Source organism: Symsagittifera roscoffensis, chromosome 2 (genome assembly GCF_963678635.1).
Source record: "Symsagittifera roscoffensis chromosome 2, txSymRosc1.1, whole genome shotgun sequence".
NCBI lineage: Eukaryota > Metazoa > Xenacoelomorpha > Acoela > Convolutidae > Symsagittifera > Symsagittifera roscoffensis.
The window spans coordinates 36,328,683-36,348,033 of record NC_087063.1 but is presented as its reverse complement, the minus strand read 5'-3'; the positions used below and the strand labels follow the sequence as shown (position 1 = coordinate 36,348,033).

General features: G+C 35.7%; 2 protein-coding genes across 3 annotated transcripts in view; both read left to right on the top strand.

The window, feature by feature from the left end:
* Window positions 1-19,351, top strand: part of LOC134839803 (AP-1 complex subunit mu-1-like) — a 379,140-nt gene that overhangs the window by 318,216 nt on the left and 41,573 nt on the right. The window lies entirely within an intron of this gene.
* LOC134839802 (glutamine--tRNA ligase-like) lies at window positions 14-17,631 on the top strand. The gene is made up of 13 exons (XM_063855423.1): window positions 14-274; window positions 3,283-3,445; window positions 3,676-3,784; window positions 4,177-4,374; window positions 6,511-6,690; window positions 7,031-7,112; window positions 12,005-12,274; window positions 12,359-12,539; window positions 13,844-14,066; window positions 15,401-15,515; window positions 16,442-16,629; window positions 16,787-17,008; window positions 17,144-17,631. The coding sequence occupies exons 1-13, from the start codon at window positions 130-132 to the stop codon at window positions 17,456-17,458; spliced, it is 2,391 nt and encodes a 796-aa protein (XP_063711493.1). The 5' UTR covers window positions 14-129; the 3' UTR covers window positions 17,459-17,631.

The following is a 19,351-nucleotide window of genomic DNA, read 5'->3' as shown; positions in this document are numbered from 1 at the left end:
CTTTTTCAGTTGGTGACTGATTTGTTTTGACGATAGCTGAGCTGACCGATTACATTGAATTGAGATTATATTAAATTGAAAATAGAACGCATTGAAAATAGAGTTGCACTAGTAAGTGGAACAGGTGAAATGTCTTTGGATTTGTTCATGTCTGTGGGGTTGAGTGAGCAGAGGGCGAAGGAGACACTGAAGAACAAGCAGCTAAGTGACAGACTAAACGGCATCATCCTCACTGCTTCCAAACTAACTCCCCACTCCAGCCCTCACTCTATAGGTGAGTCCAGAAATACTCGCCCTTTGAACCAATTTTTTCTCCCTCTACCGTTTATGAATTATCTGCATATCAAATTGGTTATACTGATTATTGTAAGTCATTAAGATTGTTTTCAATTAAGTTATTTACTTTGGTACCATTTTTGACGACCGATTTTGTCACCCACGTCATGATTTGTTTTTTTTTTATTAATCGAACTCTGTTTTGCCAAACAGTTCAAACTGATTTTTTTTGAAGTTTTGCGCGTTTTTGATAATGTCGATAAAATTCCTGCGCCGTACCTTCTCATCTTCGTTCTTTGTGTATTTTACGTCCATTAAATCCGTCTATTCATTGCGGATCTTTCAGCCAGAATTTCAGCCAGCTTGAGGCTATAGATTGGTCTAGGCTATAGAACTATTTGACAGATGAATGAACTAGACAATAATATTAAGGCGCTAATTTCACAGCTGAGCGCGCTTTATGTAACCAGAATTTCTAGAGATCTTTGAACAGATGTGATCTGTTTGAACTTGACAGGGTTCCCCTGCTTGAAATCTGATTGGTACCGGGACACCAAAGAAAAGCCAGAGGAGCAATAAGATACTGTTATTGATCTGATCGAACGTCCAAGGCAACGCTCGAGAGTGTATGTGATCTTGGAAAAGTTAAGCTTTGAATCGACATGTATTCATGTAATTTGATATATTGCACACTAATGTCAGCGATCAGCTCACATCAAATCAATAGCAGCCATGTCTCATTGATTTTGTTTGGCGGCTGCCTCCGAAAAGCAAAGCCATGAGATTGCATGCTGGGTAGTGCAAGAGTCCTTTGAAAAATCCTGTTCTTGCCATTTGCGAGCGTCGACGTTCGAAGCTATTCATGGCTATTTGGTTCGGTCGGGTTTTAGTTTCAAGGAAATTTCCAAGCAATTAAGCTTTCAACAAATAGGAAAAGCAATTGTATCCACGGATAGCCGGTTGCTGTGCAAGTAGTACAGAAAATTCTGACCGTATTTTTTGTTAAAAAAAAACGTATCTTTTTAAAAAAAAAACGTACCTTTAGTAAAAAAAACGTATCTTTTTGTCAAGTTGTCGTTTTTTCTGTGGTGTGATGAGAAGATCTAAACGAAAGTCTAGCTTTTAGTGATATTCGGTAGGCATAGTAAATTAGGCATATTCGACAACAACTTCCCGGGTTGACAAAAAATGCTTATCATACTATTTCATATTATGAAAAAAAAAATGCTTATCATACTATTTCATACTATTTCACAGACCAAAAAAATACTATGAAAATAGCATGATAAGCATTTTTTTCCATACTATGAAATATTATGATAGGCATTTTTTCCATACAATGAAATTGTATGATGAGCAGTTTTTCCATAAATGAAAATACCAAAAAATATTTGCTTTGAAATTGTGTTTCATCCGAAACACTAACGCTGGACTTTTTGTCATAAAAAAACCTAGAGTGTTACTGGCAGTTACCACGCAGATAAACTGCATTTGGTGATTTTGCCACCTACGTTAATCATTACATTTTCACATGGAATTATATACCAAAAATGTAACTTTTTGTATATGGCTAGATAATTTCTGGTTTGAAAACTTTGGTAGTTGAGAAAAAAGGCCTGTTTGTTTTACAAATTTATTTTTATCTTAGCAAATAAAATTAAAAAATAATAATTGTGTGTACAAAAAAAACATTTTTATTTTTGGATTTTTTGGGTGAAAAACTTATCCTGGACTACGTTATAAACACAAACAGTCAAATTTTGCATGCAAATTTTTTTTTCGCAAAAATTTATATTTGGGCACAAAAGCAAATATGCAACTAAAAAAGGGATTAAAATTTTCTAGCTCAAATTTGTGTTTTTGCTCATGAAAAAATGCATATCATACAATTTTCATATATGAAAATTATATGATAAGCATTTGTTCGACCAAAATTAAAATCATGTTTTTGAGAGTCAAATTGCATTCTTTCAATAAAGTTTTTTAAAACTCATGTAATTTCATCCAGAATCGTCGTTAAATTATTTTTGAAGATTTTGTTTAATCTATAGCAAAATGCTTATCATACGATTTTCAATTTTTTTGACCAAAATTAAAATCATGTTTTATTGAGCAGAAAGATTCAAAAGATGGAAATAGAACAGAAGTATTTCTCTAAAATTGTTAAATACAGTTTTTAAATTTTGTATAAAAATTGTATGATAAGCCTTTTTCTTTTATGGACGTCAACCCTGGTTTCTTTCGAAACATGAATATAAAAAACATTTTTTTTAAGTTCAACAAAAAATTGTTCTCAAATTGGCGCGAAAAAGCTACAAAATTTAATTTTACTGGAGTAAAAGCTGCTTGAATTACACTTTGTCCTCCAAGCTCGGTCGCTTTAATCGCTCGCAATTAGTCCAAAAATTAAAAATTTCAAATGGAATTTTTTATAGAAGAAGAATTTATTTCTCCATAAGTTACTACAAACAATATCAGCATATAACAAATATACATTTACTAGAAATGGAAAATTTATGCCCACATTATGAGCACCAGACTTTGGAGTGGATAGACAGTGGGCATAGAGATTGCCCACTTAGAGTCTACCCATTAATCATATCAATGAAAAAACTTCAAGATAATTATTTTATTATTTTAAGTTATTAAATTTTTTTTCGTTATTAGTAAAATTTTCTCAAAAACTACAGGGATTTGAGATTTCAAATTTTCAGCCCTGATTTGCAAGCCTAGTGCAATTGTCTAACATCATTACAACAAATGGGTAAAAATCACGACTGAAAGGCTTTTAATATGATATATCTTTCGACCCATTCCCATGAATATTTGTGATACGTGTTAGTGCGTGGAAAAATTTTTTTAAAAAACGAACACACCGAAGTCCGAGTTCTTCCCCTTTGTCGATCTTTTTCCAGCTTTCTCTAAGGTTCCTGAAATGGCACTAACTTGTGCTGCCTTGTTGATAATTGTTCTGTTGTAATTAAAGGAGCGTGTCGTTGATTTCAGACAAGTCGCAGGGTCAGCTGTTGTACCACTGTGCCACTAAGCTGAAGGATGCTCGCAGTGTGGACCAGGTGCTGCCATACATCATGAACAGGAAAGTGAGTAGTGAGATGCAGGTCAATGCTGTGCAGCAGTACTTCATGGATAATCCAGTTGGAGACGTCAAGTAAGTCACATTGACACGCCCTCGGAATCCGAACTGCCTGTTCCAATAGAAGTTATCCGGCTTAAGCAAATAGGGCACATTTTTAAGAAGACAGCTTACATCTAATTAAATTTGAAATAAAATTTAACAGTGTTATAGGGTCCTCTTGCGTAATCATGTTGCAAAACTCCATTTCTTTAGGACGTTGAATCTAATTTTATGGTTAAATTTATCCCATTAATCTGTTTCAGTATTTCGGAGTTTGAGGAGTTGTGTGGAATTGGAGTAGATGTGACGAAAGATGACATCGTTGGTGCGGTCAAGGCTGTGATAGAGGAACACAGATCCAAACTTATTGAGGTGAGTGGATGGATATGTGCAAGCTAATAGAAATGGACAATCGGCTCTTTCCAATCATAACTATCCAGCCTTGCTACAAAAAATATATAGCCGAAATTGAATTTTGTTTATTTGGTTTCTATAATTTATAGGGGACAATAAGGAGAAAGAGCCAGACAATCAATAATTTACTGGTGAAGAACGGGAGCTTAACAGAAAAAAAATGTAATGATAAGGCGAATAATTAAGAAGTCTCACTTTCTACTGGTTACTAGAGATACATTTATTCTTTCGGTTGTAATACCACAATTCGGTTGCAAGAGCGAATCTCGTCAAACACGAAAAACAAAAAGAGTCCACACTTCGAGGTGTGGCCTGTCGATAAAGATGGATGCTGTTTTGTATTTGTTTAGGAGAGGTACCAGTACCCGATCGGTCAGCTCATTTCGGATGTGAAGACGAAGCAGCCGAACATGAAGTGGGCGGACGGGAAGGTGGTGAAGCAGACAGTAGATGCATGCATTGAGCACCTGCTCGGGCCCAAGACAGAGCAGGATTCGAACAAGAAGAAGAGGCAGCCTACAGTCGCGTACTCCCAGGCACCGTCGAAGGTATCACCTGTTCGAATAAAACCTTATCAGCCGCTTCACGAGTAAACTAATTCAGTCGAGTGCTACTCCTGATTGTTCAATTTATTTGATTGACTCAGTTTCAAGTAATGACTCATAAATTAACAGTCATTATTTCGCGTCCGCCCGCTGTCAGTTGTATACCCTTGTAAGTATAAGCTTGCATCATATCTCTGGTTCTCATGTTAAAGAATAAAGATCTTAAATTTAAAAAAAAAGAGTGATTGCACTATTTATTTAAGTCTCGTTTTTTTTTCGCTTTAAATTTGCCTCTTGACCTAAATTAATTATTGAACCTTTTGATCTGATGTCATATGATGTGATTCCTTTACGGGGCAACCTTCAACAAGCCTCTCGTTGGCTTTCTGGTTGTCCTATCATGAGTTATCTTTGAATTTTTGCATATTGTGTTATGATAATTTGATTACTCATGATTAATATTTAAATAAATAAAATAAATAAAGTGCCATTGCGGAGTACTATTATATACACTTGTGGACAAAATTAAGCGCAAGCTAACTTTTTTGAAAATATTTTAAAAACAAGTTACATAAATTTGGTTTTTTGATTTCTAATAGCGGGTAGAATGCCCCAATGAACGTCTGCAAACATTATTTGACTTGGCATTGAATCAACTGCAGTTTTGGTCGAGTTTTGAGGAATTGTCAACCATAAATATTGAAGTGCCGATTTTAGTTTGTCAACGTTTTCCGGAATTGGTCGAAATTTTCGAGTTTTCCTTTTGTCCCAAACATGCTCAAAAGGTGATAAATCCGCTAAACCAGGAGGCCTTGGAAGAACTGAAACTCGTTTTCTTCGCAAATATTGTTCAATTGGCCCGGTAGTATGAGTTGCCTTATCATGTTGAAAAATCTATATTTCAGGGCCTTGTCGCATAAATGGCATTCCTTTGTGTCTCAAAACTTCATTTATGTACCGTTCGCTATTCAAATTTCTTTCAAGAAAAACTAAATTGGTTCGCAAGTTTTCAGTAATGCTAGCCCAGGCCATAGTTCCTGTGTTTTTTCTAGAGATTAATTTGAATTGCATTCATTTTGTATCGGGTTTGTGGTAATTGATAAATTTTTGTCCGACCGTCATCGAGATGGAGGCAGAATTGATTTTCATAGCTATAAAGAACTTCTTTCCATTGGCTATTCCAGCGCACAGTTTTTTTGGACATTATTTGACTTTCAAGTGGTCTACAACATTGGAAACCGTATTCGCGAAAACCGCGCGAAATTCTCGAAAAATTTGTTTTTTTTGCGACCGGTGGTTTTTCCGTGACGGTCGGCAAGTGCCAGTTAGAATAGTTTTTTGCCAAATTTTTTGAGCTGTTTTTTTTTTGCATCAAAACTTTTTTCAAGAAACAACAAACAAAAAACCATTTCCTGTTCAAAAAACGGCAAGGCATGACCAAATTGTTATTTCCGTTCTGAGGTTGAAAATTGCTGAAAAAATCTAGCTTGCGCTTAATTTTGTCATCTAGTGTAGGTCTTGGTGATTTTTTTTGTTTTTTTTCCAGGAAAACGTTCAGGAAAAAGTCTTAAAATTTGTTCACGCTCAATTTTTATTTTTCGCGGTTTGACTTTTTTTCAGTTCCTTTCTGTTTTTTTTTGTTAAAAGGAAGGCAAACTCGACTATCGAATAGCAAAAGTGCAAAGGTCATGGAAATTGTGATCGACTTCTAATTTCCGAAATTGGAAGTTAATTATCAGATTTCGCAGCGAAATAAAAGTTTTACCTTTCGATATAGTTTTCTCAAATTGGGTTCATTTTGTCAACAATGTGTCAATCATAATTTCAAAGAGCCTTAAGGTCATGTATTTTTTCCTTCGAATTTCAGAAGTTGTTCTGTTTTTCAAAAAACAAGTCAGTTTTTTTTTCAGTTTCCTTGCGTTCATTACTCTGTTCCAACTGTCCGTTGGCTATGTTTTTATTGTCAGTTGGCTATGTTTTAGTTAGTTTCACAGAAAAGTTTCCGAAACCGCTTAGTTTTTACTAATAAGATTATCAGTCTGGCGAATTTCGTTTACAAAGATTTGTTAAATTTTTTACGTACAGCTTAATGCTTTTATTTTGATTGTATGAGTAAAAATGAGAGTTTCTGCTATTTAGCCAGCAACTGTGACGATTGAGAGAAATGGGAGTGTAAATGGCACCATGGAGGAGGACAATGACTCATTCAGGTTTGATCAGTCGGAGGAGAAGGCGGACATGTTCAAGGGTCTGAAGTTACACGGGGTGGGAGAGAACCACACTACGGAGGGATACCTTGTCACTGATGAAAACATGAAGGAAATTCTAGATTACTGTCTAATATTGAAAAAATCTTGCCTCTCATCCGATTTAAGTTCAATATGAGAAAACAGGTTGTGAAACCAATGCAATGCAAGCGCAATTGTTGGTAGGTTCCTAGACGCAAGTTAAAACAGTTTGATGTGACAATAGCTTAATGTGAAAAAAGGGTAACGTAAAGAAGTTCTAGCGTTTGGAATTCATTTGAGATGTCGTCTACATTGGTGATCAACTAAGCATCCCTGTTAGAAGACTTTTACAGGGAAGATTGTTGGCAGAAAAAGAGCTTGAGTTATCTCCAAAGGATTTGAAATTAGATATTGTTTTTTTTTGTTTATAGAGACTAGAAGCACATAAGGAGAGGGCGAATGGAGTGGTTCATACGAGGTTTCCACCGGAACCAAACGGCATTCTACACATCGGTTAGAATTTTATAAGTGTCTTGAATTTTTTTTTTTTCAGTAAAAAATTCTAAAAGTTGTTCACGCTCCATTTTGATTTTGTCGCGGTTTGAATTCTGATTTCTTTTTCAGTTCGATTCTAAAATATTTGCTTAAAGGAAGTCAAATTGAGCTTTCTAATAACAAAAATTTAAATGGCGCAAAAAGCGTTAGTTTTGAAAGTCGATTTGTAAGATTTCCCAGCGGAGTAAAAACATTACCTAATGATCCAGTTTTTTCTTATTGGGCTAGTTATTACGCTTGCGGTTAGCAAGCGTTATCAAATTGGAATATCCACTGTTTGTCGGGTTAACAACTAGTTAAACAGAATCATTGAATCACTTGGTTGCTTGATTTATAATAAATTCAAATTTTTCGGAATATGCAACAGCTGGTCTAGAGGTAACGACTACGCCTGGGGAGGCAAAGGCCTTGGATTCGGAAGTACCTGTTTTTTTTTTCAAACTTCAGTTTCAAAAAATTTGTCGGCCTATTATTTGTTACCCTTGCGATAAGAAGGGTTTGCAATTGGGTACTAGACTTTTTTCCCCGTAAATTGTTCACAGGACTCGTAGAACCTGGACTCCCTCATATTCTTCCTTTATTACACTCGCGAGCTTAGGAGCGTTAATGTATTACTATGAACCTTTTTTCTAACCTAACTCGGAAATAAAACTCGCTTATTCAGTTTTTGGTTGCAAAGTGTTCGTTATTTGGCGGCACATTTGTGTTAATCACGATCTGTAGCATTTCCTGGGCTCCCTCATATGCTCCTTTATTACACTCGCGAGCTTAGGAGCGTTAATGTATTAGTACGAACCTTTTTTGTAACCTAACTCGGAAATAAAACTCGCTTATTCAGTTTTTGGTTGCAAAGTGTTCGTTATATGGCGGCACTTTTGCTTTAATCACGGTCTGTAGCATTTCCTGGACTCCCTCATATGCTTCCTTTTTTACACTAGCAAGCTTGGGAGCGTTAGTCTATTATTACGAACCTTTTTTCTAACCTAACTCGCAAATAAAACTAGCTGATTACACCGAAGACTTTAGTCAAGGTGTTATGGTATCGTGTAATGGGGTTTTTTTTTTTTTTAATGTTGTCTGTTGTCAAGTGTCGACAAATAACGTCCACAGTTATCAATTATCATGTGGGCTGGACTATATCGCGCTATGTCACGTGATTGCGTATGTTTGTTTCTTTATTTGTTCATCTTTATTTATTTAATTATCTGTTCTTCTATTTATTTAATTATGTTTAGTTTGCTTATATTTATTTATAATTTATGTATGTACATATTTATTTTTGTTTATTTTTATCACGTGTTTTGTTTATTTATTTAATTATTCTTTCTTTCATTTAGTTTTGCTTTTATTATTTCTGCGTGTGTATTTATTCAATTTATTTATTTTCATTTATTTATATTATGGGTCTGTTTGTTTGGTTATTTGTTCATATATATTTTTTCATGTCTATTTAATTATTTGTACATTTCACTTTTGCTTTTATTTGTTTATTTATTTATTTATTTATGTATTTATTTATGTATTTATTTATTTATTTATGTATTGATTTATTTTTTTATTGCTTATTTATTTATCAGGTGTGTTTTGTTTATTTGTTGATATTTATTTCTATATTTATTTAATTATTCTTTCTTTCATTTAGTTTTGCTTTTATTATTTATGTATGTGTATTTATTTCATTTATTTATTTTCATTTATTCATATTATGGGTCTGTTTGTTTGGTTATTTGTTCATATATATTTTTTCATGTCTATTTAATTATTTGTACATTTCACTTTTGCTTTTATTTATTTATATATTTATTTATTTATTTACACAGTTATTCTATTTCAACTTTTGTGTATACTTGTATTAGGTACACTGTAGTTTCAATCAACTGGTCTGTGTATACTTGTATTAGGTACACAGTTTTTTTTCAACTGCTGTGTATACTTGTATTAGGTACACTGTAGTTTCAATCAACTGATCTGTGTATACTTGTATTAGGTACACAGTTTTTCTATTTCAACTGCTGTGTATACTTGTATTAGGTACACTGTAGTTTCAATCAACTGGTCTGTGTATACTTGTATTAGGTACACAGTTTTTTTTCAACTGCTGTGTATACTTGTATTAGGTACACTGTAGTTTCAATCAACTGGTCTGTGTATACTTGTATTAGGTACACAGTTTTTCTATTTCAACTGCTGTGTATACTTGTATTAGGTACACTGTAGTTTCAATCAACTGATCGTGTATACTTGTATTAGGTACACAGTTTCTTTAGTTTAACTGATCTGTGTATACTTGTAATAGGTACACTGTAGTTTCAATTAACTGGTCTGTGTATACTTGTATTAGGTGTAAAACAGGAGGCGTTTTGCTACACATACAAACACAATCTTTTGTATTTTATTATAGCTATAGAAATTGATCTACAATGCGTAAGTACGACATTTAGTTCTACGATTGTTATTTCAGTTCCTTTGTCAATATTTCAGGCTCTTTGTCAATATAGCAAAATTTTGGTGTATATATGTGTTAGTAAGATTTTTAGTTCTACAACGTTTATTCAGGCTCTTTGTCGATATAGCAAAATATTGGTGTATACATGTGTTAGTACGATTTTAGCTCTAGAATTGTTATTTCAGGCTCTTCGTCAATATAGCAATATTTTAGCGTATACATGTGTTAGTACCATTTTTAGTTCTCGAACTGTTATTTTATGATCTATGTCAATATATCAAAATTTTAGTGTATACATGTGTTATTACGTTTTTTAGTTCTCGAACTGTTATTTCATGATCTTTGTCAATATATCAAAATTTTATTGTATACATGTGTTAGTACCATTTTTAGTTCTCGAACTGTTATTCCATGATCTTTGTCAATATAGCAAAATTTTGGTGTATACATGTGTTAGTACGATTTTTAGCTCTAGAACTGTTATTCCATGATCTTTGTCAATATAGCAAAAATTTGACGTATACATGTGTTAGTACGATTTTTAGCTCTCGAACTGTTATTTCATGATCTTTGCCAATATAGCAAAATTTTGGTGTATACATGTGTTCGTACGATTTTTAGCTCACGAACTGTTATTTCAGGCTCTTTGTCAATATAGTAAAATTTTGGTGTATACATGTGTTAGTACGATTTTTAGTTCTAGAAGTGTTATTTTATGATCTTCGTTGATATATCAAAAATTTAACCTATACATGTGTTAGTACGATTTTTAGTTCTAGAACTGTTATTTCAGGCTCTTTCTCGATATAGCAAAATTTTGGTGTATACATGTATTAGTACGATTTTTTGTTCTAGAACTGTTATTCTTCAATTATTAGTTGTTCAAGTTGCTTGGTTTTTGCTTCAGTTTCTATGCCTTCGGTGTATTGCGCGTAGCGCCTATGTTTCAATTTTTGGTTGCTAAGTGTTCGTTATTTGGCGGCACATTTGTTTTAATCACGATCTGTTGCATCTGAGGCTAGTGTTTGTGATTAGTTAAGCTTTCGTGACTGAGTGGTTAGTGCATGAGCATCAAATTATCTAGGTCGTCGTTGGTCGAATATCGAATCCGAGACCTAGTTGAATTTGTAAAACATATTTCGGTGCTTATTTCTACTTTCTTTTTGCACTATAGAGCTGATTTTGGTCGAGTGTGCGAAGCGCAGCTTCGCCTGTGTGTATAGATTCAAATTCAATCAATCGTTCCGGCGCAGCTGGCGCGTAATGGTAACACATCTGCTTGAGTCGGCAACGGCTTGAGGTGTGAATCCAGCTAGGACTTGTTTTTTGCATACTTGAGTTTCTGTGCTTTTTCGGACTATCGTCCGTCTGTTTTTTTTTGTCGGTCCTCTTTTTTTTCCCGGCTTAGTTCCCTTTTCGCGTTCTTTTCGTGACAAAAACGATTTTTGGAGTTTTTCTTCAGTTTCTGATTTTTCTTTTCATTTGATTTAATTTGTGGTTATTCTTTTTTGTATCGCAAGTGTTGCGACGCTCAGCTTTACCTCTGTGCCTGATCATTATCAGCTATCTCTTGTCGGCTTAGTTGCAACATCGAAAATTCGTGCTGTAAGCATTTTTAACTGTATACGGAGTATATTTGGAGTATATTTGATATTTGATTTACTCCTGCTTAGTTTTTTAATTTACTGGCCCAGACTTTGTATGTTTCCTTTCTTTATGATTTTTCTTCTTTCGGACTTGATTATCGGCTCAATGACCTAATTTTGCGTGCGTTGATGACAAACGTAAGTTTTATCTCCCTCCTGCCGGAAACAAAATGGTAAATCTTGATCAGAACAAAATGTAGCTCAAAAATTTCATGACAACACTTTTGTTTTCGACTCAACGGGAGTTTGTCAAAGTTAATCGGCTTAGTAGCCGTTCCATTAATGTTCCTGAATATTTATTTAACGCCAACAGTTTTATTGCTGGACCTGTTTTCCTCAAATTGAACATAATTCGAGAAAAAATGATGAAATGTTTGTAATAGTTGTTTTTCGACTTTTTTTGCGACATATTAGCTTTGGTTGCATCTTTTTTCTGCTAACTCGCTCAGTGTGAAAAAAGATTATTATTTTTTTTCTTGAAATTCAAGGAGCTTTAAGGCCATATTATTTTCTTTGAAAAAGTATCGACAGTAATCTGTCGTTTTTTTTTTTTGGTTTTTCATTGAAATTTTCCCAACTGTCTGGTGGTCATGTCTAATTTGTTTGGGCGTTGTCTAACATAAATGTGGCAAAATAAGTCAATGCTGTCTTTGACATCCTCAAGCCATTGGAAATAAAACAAAGTAACTTATTTTTTTTCTAACAGTACATTTTGTTATCCTTTTTTTGCTGCAGCTAGTGTATTATGAACTTCTTAGGACATGCAAAGGCCATCAACATCAACTTTGGGTTTGCCAAGGCACACGGAGGTCACTGCAATCTGAGGTATGACGACACGAACCCGGAGAAGGAGGAGGAGCGATACTTCACTGGTATTCTGGACATGGTGCGCTGGCTGGGATACGAGCCACACAGGATCACCCACAGCAGCGACTTCTTCGACACCCTCTACCAACATGCAGTCACTCTCATCAAGAAGGGACTGGCCTACGTCTGTCACCAGCAGTTCGACGATATCAACTTCAAAGGTTCTAGTAATCTTCCTGTTTTCCCTTTGTTCACACGTGGGCGAATTGAGCGCTATGGCTTGTTTATTGTGTGTTGTGTTTTAGCCAAGGATGTTTGCATGTCTCCATGGCGAGACAGACCCATGGTGGAGTCCCTACAGTTGTTCGAAGATATGCGTGCGGGGCTGTTCGACGAGGGAGAGGCTACTCTGAGGGCGAAGTACATCATGGAGGACGGCAAAGTGGACCCAGTGCTGTACAGAATCAAATTCTGCGAACACCACAGGTAGCGAGAAGAACATTTCCGGCTGTCTTTGAGCTTATTCCATGGCCTTATGGGTGCTCAAATACAGCTCGTCAAATAAAATCAACACGAAAAGAGACTCAACACGACTCAACACAACTCGACTCAACACGAAAAGAGCATAATTAATTAAGTCGTCAATAGTTAATTTCTTTTTAAGAAAAATTAACTATTTTTCTTAAAAAGTATAGTTAATGTGGTGTTCGCATTAACTATTTTTGGTCTACCTGTTTCTGGAATTTATGGTCTAACTTTTTAAAGTCAAGCGTGTTTTGCACTTTAACACTCAAATTAAAGTGCAAAACACGCAGGCGAGTAATAAAAGTGCAAATGGCGCTTATAAAGTTTTCACTTAATTTTGAAAGAGGATTTTGATTTACCATGTGATTAAAAATACGCCCACTGATTCAGTTTTTATTAAATTGGAATAATTGATCAAAAAGTGTCAGTCTTAAACAATGGATCAATTGAGCAATCTCCCCCCCATTCTCGCGTGGGGGGGAGATAGCTCAATAGGTACTTGAGACATGTTTATAACCACTTGAAAATAGATTGAATGACATGAAATCATAAACCATATTTTCCAACGACTGTGGAAAGCCAAAATTTACAATATCAAAGCTCAAAAGTTTCATTCAAATAGAAAAAAGAATCAATAAATCAGGCTTAAAAAGCGACTTTTTTCTTTCTTAAAATGACAAAAAGCTATTGCGTACAATATTAAGGTGCTGCGGAGAACCTTTTTTGCTATTCAGATACAAGGCTAGAGCACCAACCCTGGTAAAACACTTTCCTCGATGAGGCTATGGTCGCCTATACAAAAATTTGCAAAAGAAAAAAATTCATAAATTTCAAGTTTTTTTTTCAAAATTTTTCTCGATACTCATATAAAAAAAAAACTTCAGTCGGTCAAATGATTGCGTGCTATAAACAAAACATCCATCTACTTCCGTTTGCTGACGTCTTTTTGAAGAGTTTATTCATTTTTGCTGGGGGGGAGATAGCTCAATTGGTCATTACGGGGGGGAGATTGCTCAATTGATCCTAAACAATTGAAGTTCAAATAGTTTTCACGAAAGTTTTCAAGAAAGTAGATATATATTTTTTTCGATTTATGTTGACTGTCTGAAGTTTTTTGATCTGCTGACAAAGCGCGTTTGTTTCACGCGTTATCGCCCTGTTCCTAGTTTTAATGTGAGATGGCCTCAAAAAAGCTAGTGTTTGTGGAGTTTGTTTATTGAGCTGCATCACTAGACAAGTCTTTAATTGAGATGTGTTGTGTTTAGATCGAAGGACAAGTGGTGCATTTATCCAACCTACGACTTCACCCACCCTCTCTGTGACTCCATTGAGGACATCACCCACTCTCTTTGCACTAAGGAGTTCCAGAGCCATCGTTCCATGTACTACTGGCTATGTGATGCAGTGGACGTCTACTGTCCAGTTCAGTGGGAGTACGGAAGACTCAACATGAACTACAGTGTCGTGTCCAAGAGAAAAATCCTCAAGGTACCAATTCAAACTCCAGCTATGCTTGTACTCTTTTCAAAATTCCCTTGGATTCCTGTATCGAAAGTCAAGACCAACTATCCAACGATCTCTTTATCAAAAACAGTGGTTGAAGCCAATTGATTTTTGGTACCTGCAAATTCGCAAGCTAAAGTATATATGGTCTTTTGGATATCTTAAAGCAGTTTATCCATTTTCTACTCTGTGTTAGGTGATGTTTGCCGACAAGTTAATGAATATTTACCCTTGCGATAAGCAAGGGTATTGCAATCGGGTACTAGAGTTCCTTTTTTCCCGTAAATAACTTTGTTTTCAGGATGAATGAAATTGTGGTCATCTCCATCTCTACTATCGTAATTCAACTGAGAGTCCTCTAAGCTGGTATAGTATTTTTTCGTTTTCATTTTCTCTTTATTCGGCTTAAAAGGTTTCGGGGGATAGTATATCCGATATACCATCCCCCGAAACCTCTTAAGCCGAATAAAGAGAAACTGAAAACGAAAAAATACTATACCGGCTTAGAGGATTCTTTTTGAGGAGCAAAAATGTCTAACTGTTTTTAGGCGGACTTAAATTTTTTTTGTTTTTAAGATTCGATGAAAGTAATTCAGACTCTTATAAAGGTCGTGATGATTTTTTTTGTTTTACAGGAAAAGTTTTGATATTTGTTCAGGCTCAAATTTACTTTTTGGCGGTTTTGGCGATTTTTCATTTCTTTTCAAGTTCAGTCCATTTTTTTTGTTTAAGGAAGACAAACTCCTCTATCGAACAGCGAAAATGTAAAGGTCACAAAAACGTGATCGGCTTCTAGTTTAGAAAGTGGAATGAAATTATTAGATTTCCCAGCGAAATAAAAATTTTACCTATTGATCCAGTTTTCTCAAATTGGGTTAGTTTTTACCGAAAAAGGGGTAATCACAAAAGTTTTTTGAAATTTAATGAGAATTTCAAAGTCATCGTTTTTTAAGAACTCTTCAAGAATTATCGGTTTTGTTACCGCTTTATAAGATTTGTTCCGGTGTTTATTTTAGATTTAATGGTCTAACTTCTCGGCTGATTTTGATAAAAGCAGTTTTTATTCAAAACAAAATCAAGACAAGTTTCGGTAGATCAGTTTTTGGTAGACCAGTCAGGACAGTTTATTCGATATTTTTTCCACGGCTTTCATCTCTAAGTGTCGGTTAGTTTGTCATGGTATCGATGAGTTTTTATCACAAGTGGTGTGGTGCTTCGCTTCGCTTTCTGCAATTAGTTAGAGTCATTCATTTTTCTATCGCAAGTGGTGCCCAGCTCTGCTTCGTCTGTGTGTTGTAACTTGGGGATGATTGTCATAGCTGATTGAGACTGGGCATGTGAAGGACTGGGATGACCCTCGGCTGTTTACCTTGCCTGCTCTCAGGAGGAAGGGGTACCCACACACTGCAGTCAACGACTTCGTCCATAGACTCGGTCAGTTCACATGCCTCATTTCGAAATATTTTGAAGCTCAGAATTGGAAAAAGGAATGCAATAGGCAAGGTTTTTAACATTGCAATGGCCAACTAATCGTTTCTTAAATACTTACATAAACCTTAGTTCAAATGAGAAAAGAACTTAGTGAATTGTTTCGTCAAAAAATATTTTGCGCAGGAATAATGATTTTGTTATTCTCGATTCATCTCTATTTTTACCTTAAAGAAATAAAACATAATTTTCTCCCATCAAATACTAGAGAAGGTATTAGTGCTGCAAGTTTTCTCTCACTGAAAGCATTGTTAGTGGCACGGATGCCTTCTATTATAATTTTTATATCGAATTGAATGGCACTTTGATTTATTTGTCACAACTAATTGTTCCGACCATTGAAAATGGGGAAGAACTTTTTATTCGGGTGCGTTTTAATTTTCATGCAAAATTAGGTACCATAAATAATCATCGGTCTGGGTTGAGTGATATATCATATTAGAGCCTTTTCAGTCGTGATTCGAACGACATTAAATAATTTCCAGAAAATTTTCTCAGTGTCGAGAAAAACCGATCTATTTTCGAGCGAGTGAAGCGATCTCGTAACATTCTTTACATAAGCAAATTGGCAATTTCGGCTAAAAAAACCCGGTTTTACTAAAAGGAGAACTAAAAGGCGCTTCTGTGGCAAAAAAACTAAGTATTAAAATTTTTTTGTAAAAATTAAAAAAAAGTCTTTGTTCATTTATTTTTAGAAGAGAATTGTTGTCGTTAATGACTAATTCACTAAATTTATAGGCGTTCTTATAGTTCTATTATCACACGACGTATAAGAAAAGGCACTTAATTGAGTAAAAAAAAAGATAGAAATCTGAGAATTTTGTTGGGAAAATTCTGTGGTACTTGCATAGCAGCTGGCTATTCTTGTTTAGGTGTGACTATGGCCCAGGTAACTATCGACCCAGAGATGCTTGAGTTCTGTGTGCGGACGGACCTCAACCGAAATGCCCGGAGAGTGATGGCAATCTCATCCCCTCTGAGGGTCCTCATATCCAATTTCGAAGCCAGCAATTTATCAACCAACATCACTATTCCAGATTTCCCAGAAAGTCCCGAAAAGGTCAGGCTTCTGATGCATAATGGATTGCTAAGAAATTTGGGTTATGAAAACATTATGTGTGGGGAAATAGCGTTTTTTTGCCAGTGGCTAATGAATCACGCCAAGTGATAAAAATAGAGATGTTAAAATTGGAAAGAAGTTGAATTGTTGGTTTTAGGGTTCGCGGACGGTGACTTTGACGAAAGAGATTTTCATTGATGCTTCTGATTTTTTGGAGAAAGCGGATAAAAATTTCAAACGGCTCACGCTAAGCCAGCCTGTTGGACTGAAATACGCCGATCAAGTGTTATCTGCCGTCAAGGTTGAGTTTGACAAAGAAGGAGATATATCTTACATCGTAGGAGAAATCAGTCCAAGGAGTGACTCCAGCAAACCAAAAGTCAGTCAGTTGAGTTTTAACTGCTGTGAATATTTTGGTTAAGTTTTTCATATGCGCTGTATGAGCACCATATGAGCTGTGCAGATTAAGATTACATTGCGCTTGAGGAATAATTTCAAACTGGGTTATTTTTAGGGCTACATACAGTGGGTGTCGTGTGACTACAGCCTACCGTGTACATTTCGTCTCTACGACAGACTCTTTTTGCACAAGTGCCCAGAGGACAAAGCAGAGGTGCCAGGAGGGTTCTTGTCAGACATAAACCCACACTCGCTCACCCAATTAAAAGGAGCTAGAGTGGACTGCAGAGCGAAAGACGCTCAGCAGTTCGACAAATTCCAGTTTGAAAGGATCGGATACTTCTCAGTTGATCCTGACTCCTCTGTGGAAAATGGATTGATTTTCAACAGAACTGTCACTTTGAAAGAGGACTCGTCCAAAACTTTTTGATTTGTACTGAAATAAAATGAACTTAATAAGCTGAATTTGTTAGCTATTCTTGTAAATAACATTGATGAAGGTTGCTTAAAAACTGAATGGAATGAATACTATTTAAGGATAAAGGCTAAAATTATTTTCATATATATTGCGAGGTTTGAAGCAGGAGTCTTTCAATCGCGTAAAAACCCATTATAACCCAATTTTTAGAGGACTATATTATTTCGAATCTCCAATTTCAAAACACATGTGATCGCCAATGAGATTTTGAAAATATCGTTGGAATCTCCAATAAGTAAGCAAAAAGCTCGAGTAATTACATAACATTTTTTGACTATCTTCTTTTTGATGCTCTTTTTAATGTTCAACCGGAAAATTTTTTGTAGGCAATGTGCAGTGAACTTGCGGAGCACGGAAAAAAACACGTTTTTTTTTTAGTTTCCTTAAAAGTCGATTTAAAAACAATTTTTTGAAACACCGTTTCTCGAACGTTTTTTTTTTTAATTTTTCGCATTTTGGTTGTCTAGTGTATACGGGTTGCTGAAGGATCTTGTCTTGGAATTAGCTGTTTTCAAGATATTTCTGAAAATTTTGTTGACCATTTTATAAGTGTCAAATTGATTTTCCGAAATCTAAAACACCATTGAGACCTTTTTATTGTCAAAAATTTGTGCGCCAAAAAATTAAAGAACAAAACTCAGCAAAAACGCGTTTTCGGAAAATTTTGACATAAATTCGAAATCAACATGATGTTGAGCAAAAAAATTGTATGCATTCATATGCCTTTGAAGTGATAGATAGTATGAATAAAGTTGAAACAGATAAAAAAACATTATGTAAATCGAAAAGCGCAATGTATATTCATTCAGTCACGAGGCTTAAAAATTCTAATTTTTAGTTTTCATGCGAGAAAAAGAACGAAAACATTTTCACGTTTGTGCCGGTTTCTCTACAACTAATAAAGATTCACGGGTGAAACTTTGACAAATGAAAGATGAAACTCTGTCAAGCTAAAATCCGGATAAAAAACCATAAAAATTCATGTAAAGGAGTCCTTGGGCGTTTTAATTAGAGAGCTACTGAGGAGTTTTCTTAGTGTCAAAAAATCTCCATGATCAGCACAAGCTGTTTGAATTATGGACCTAAAAGTATTCATTGGAAAGCTAAGGGATCTCAGCTAGGCCCTCATATAAGTTTTTCCTTACTTGAACAGGTGTACAAATAATTACTCAGCTATGGGATGCTTCAGGGTGACGCCTCCTCGAGTGGTGTAGTCCTTTGCAGCGTGGTCCGCAGTAATCGGATCTACCCCGTTGCATCCTGGGGAATTGGTCTGAGCTTTTGGACTGTCGGGTAGGTACTTGTATTTCCTGTCTGCCTGTGCGTTATACAGGAGAGCTTACAGTATATCACCGATGGTTCATCAAACGAGGCCTTTTCTGCAAACGTCACACGCCGCATTGCCCAGTGCTTAGAGACGTAGGTCCAAACCTTGGTGAGCGTTGCTTCGGCAAACGTGAGCCTTGGGGGATACCCGACATCTTTGTACTGCGTGTGCCCCTCCTGCCATTGGTCTAACCATTGGCAGGTTTACCGTACGTCTATCGATACTTCGTACGGCTTCGTGTTCGGCGAAGGTCTATGCTTGCAGAGTCGTGTAAAAACCCTTCTCTTTAAAGGAGTTTTAGGGATACTCTTCCCTCAAAGCGGTAGCTGTTCTATAGTTACCGGCGATTGTTGAAGGATCTTAACTTGCCGGTTAGTATGGACCCGAAAGTTGAACCTGCAAGTAGGGGAAAAAAAGCTGGCGATACGAGATTCCTGCCCAAGTAGTGCATGAGCTATGCTCATCGGTCTAAGCCAAAGACCTCAAACTAAGCCAGAGACCTTTTAAAGTTATCCCTG

What these genes read in the sequence shown, in the direction of transcription:
- LOC134839802 (XM_063855423.1), top strand. Translation starts at nt 130, where the DNA reads ATGTCTTTGGATTTGTTCATGTCTGTGGGGTTGAGTGAGCAGAGGGCG. An exon ending in ACAGATCCAAACTTATTGAG is followed by an intron (nt 3,785 to 4,176) that starts GTGAGTGGATGG and finishes GTATTTGTTTAG; the next exon opens with GAGAGGTACCAGTACCCGAT. An exon ending in CCAAGAGAAAAATCCTCAAG is followed by an intron (nt 14,067 to 15,400) that starts GTACCAATTCAA and finishes TGATTGTCATAG; the next exon opens with CTGATTGAGACTGGGCATGT.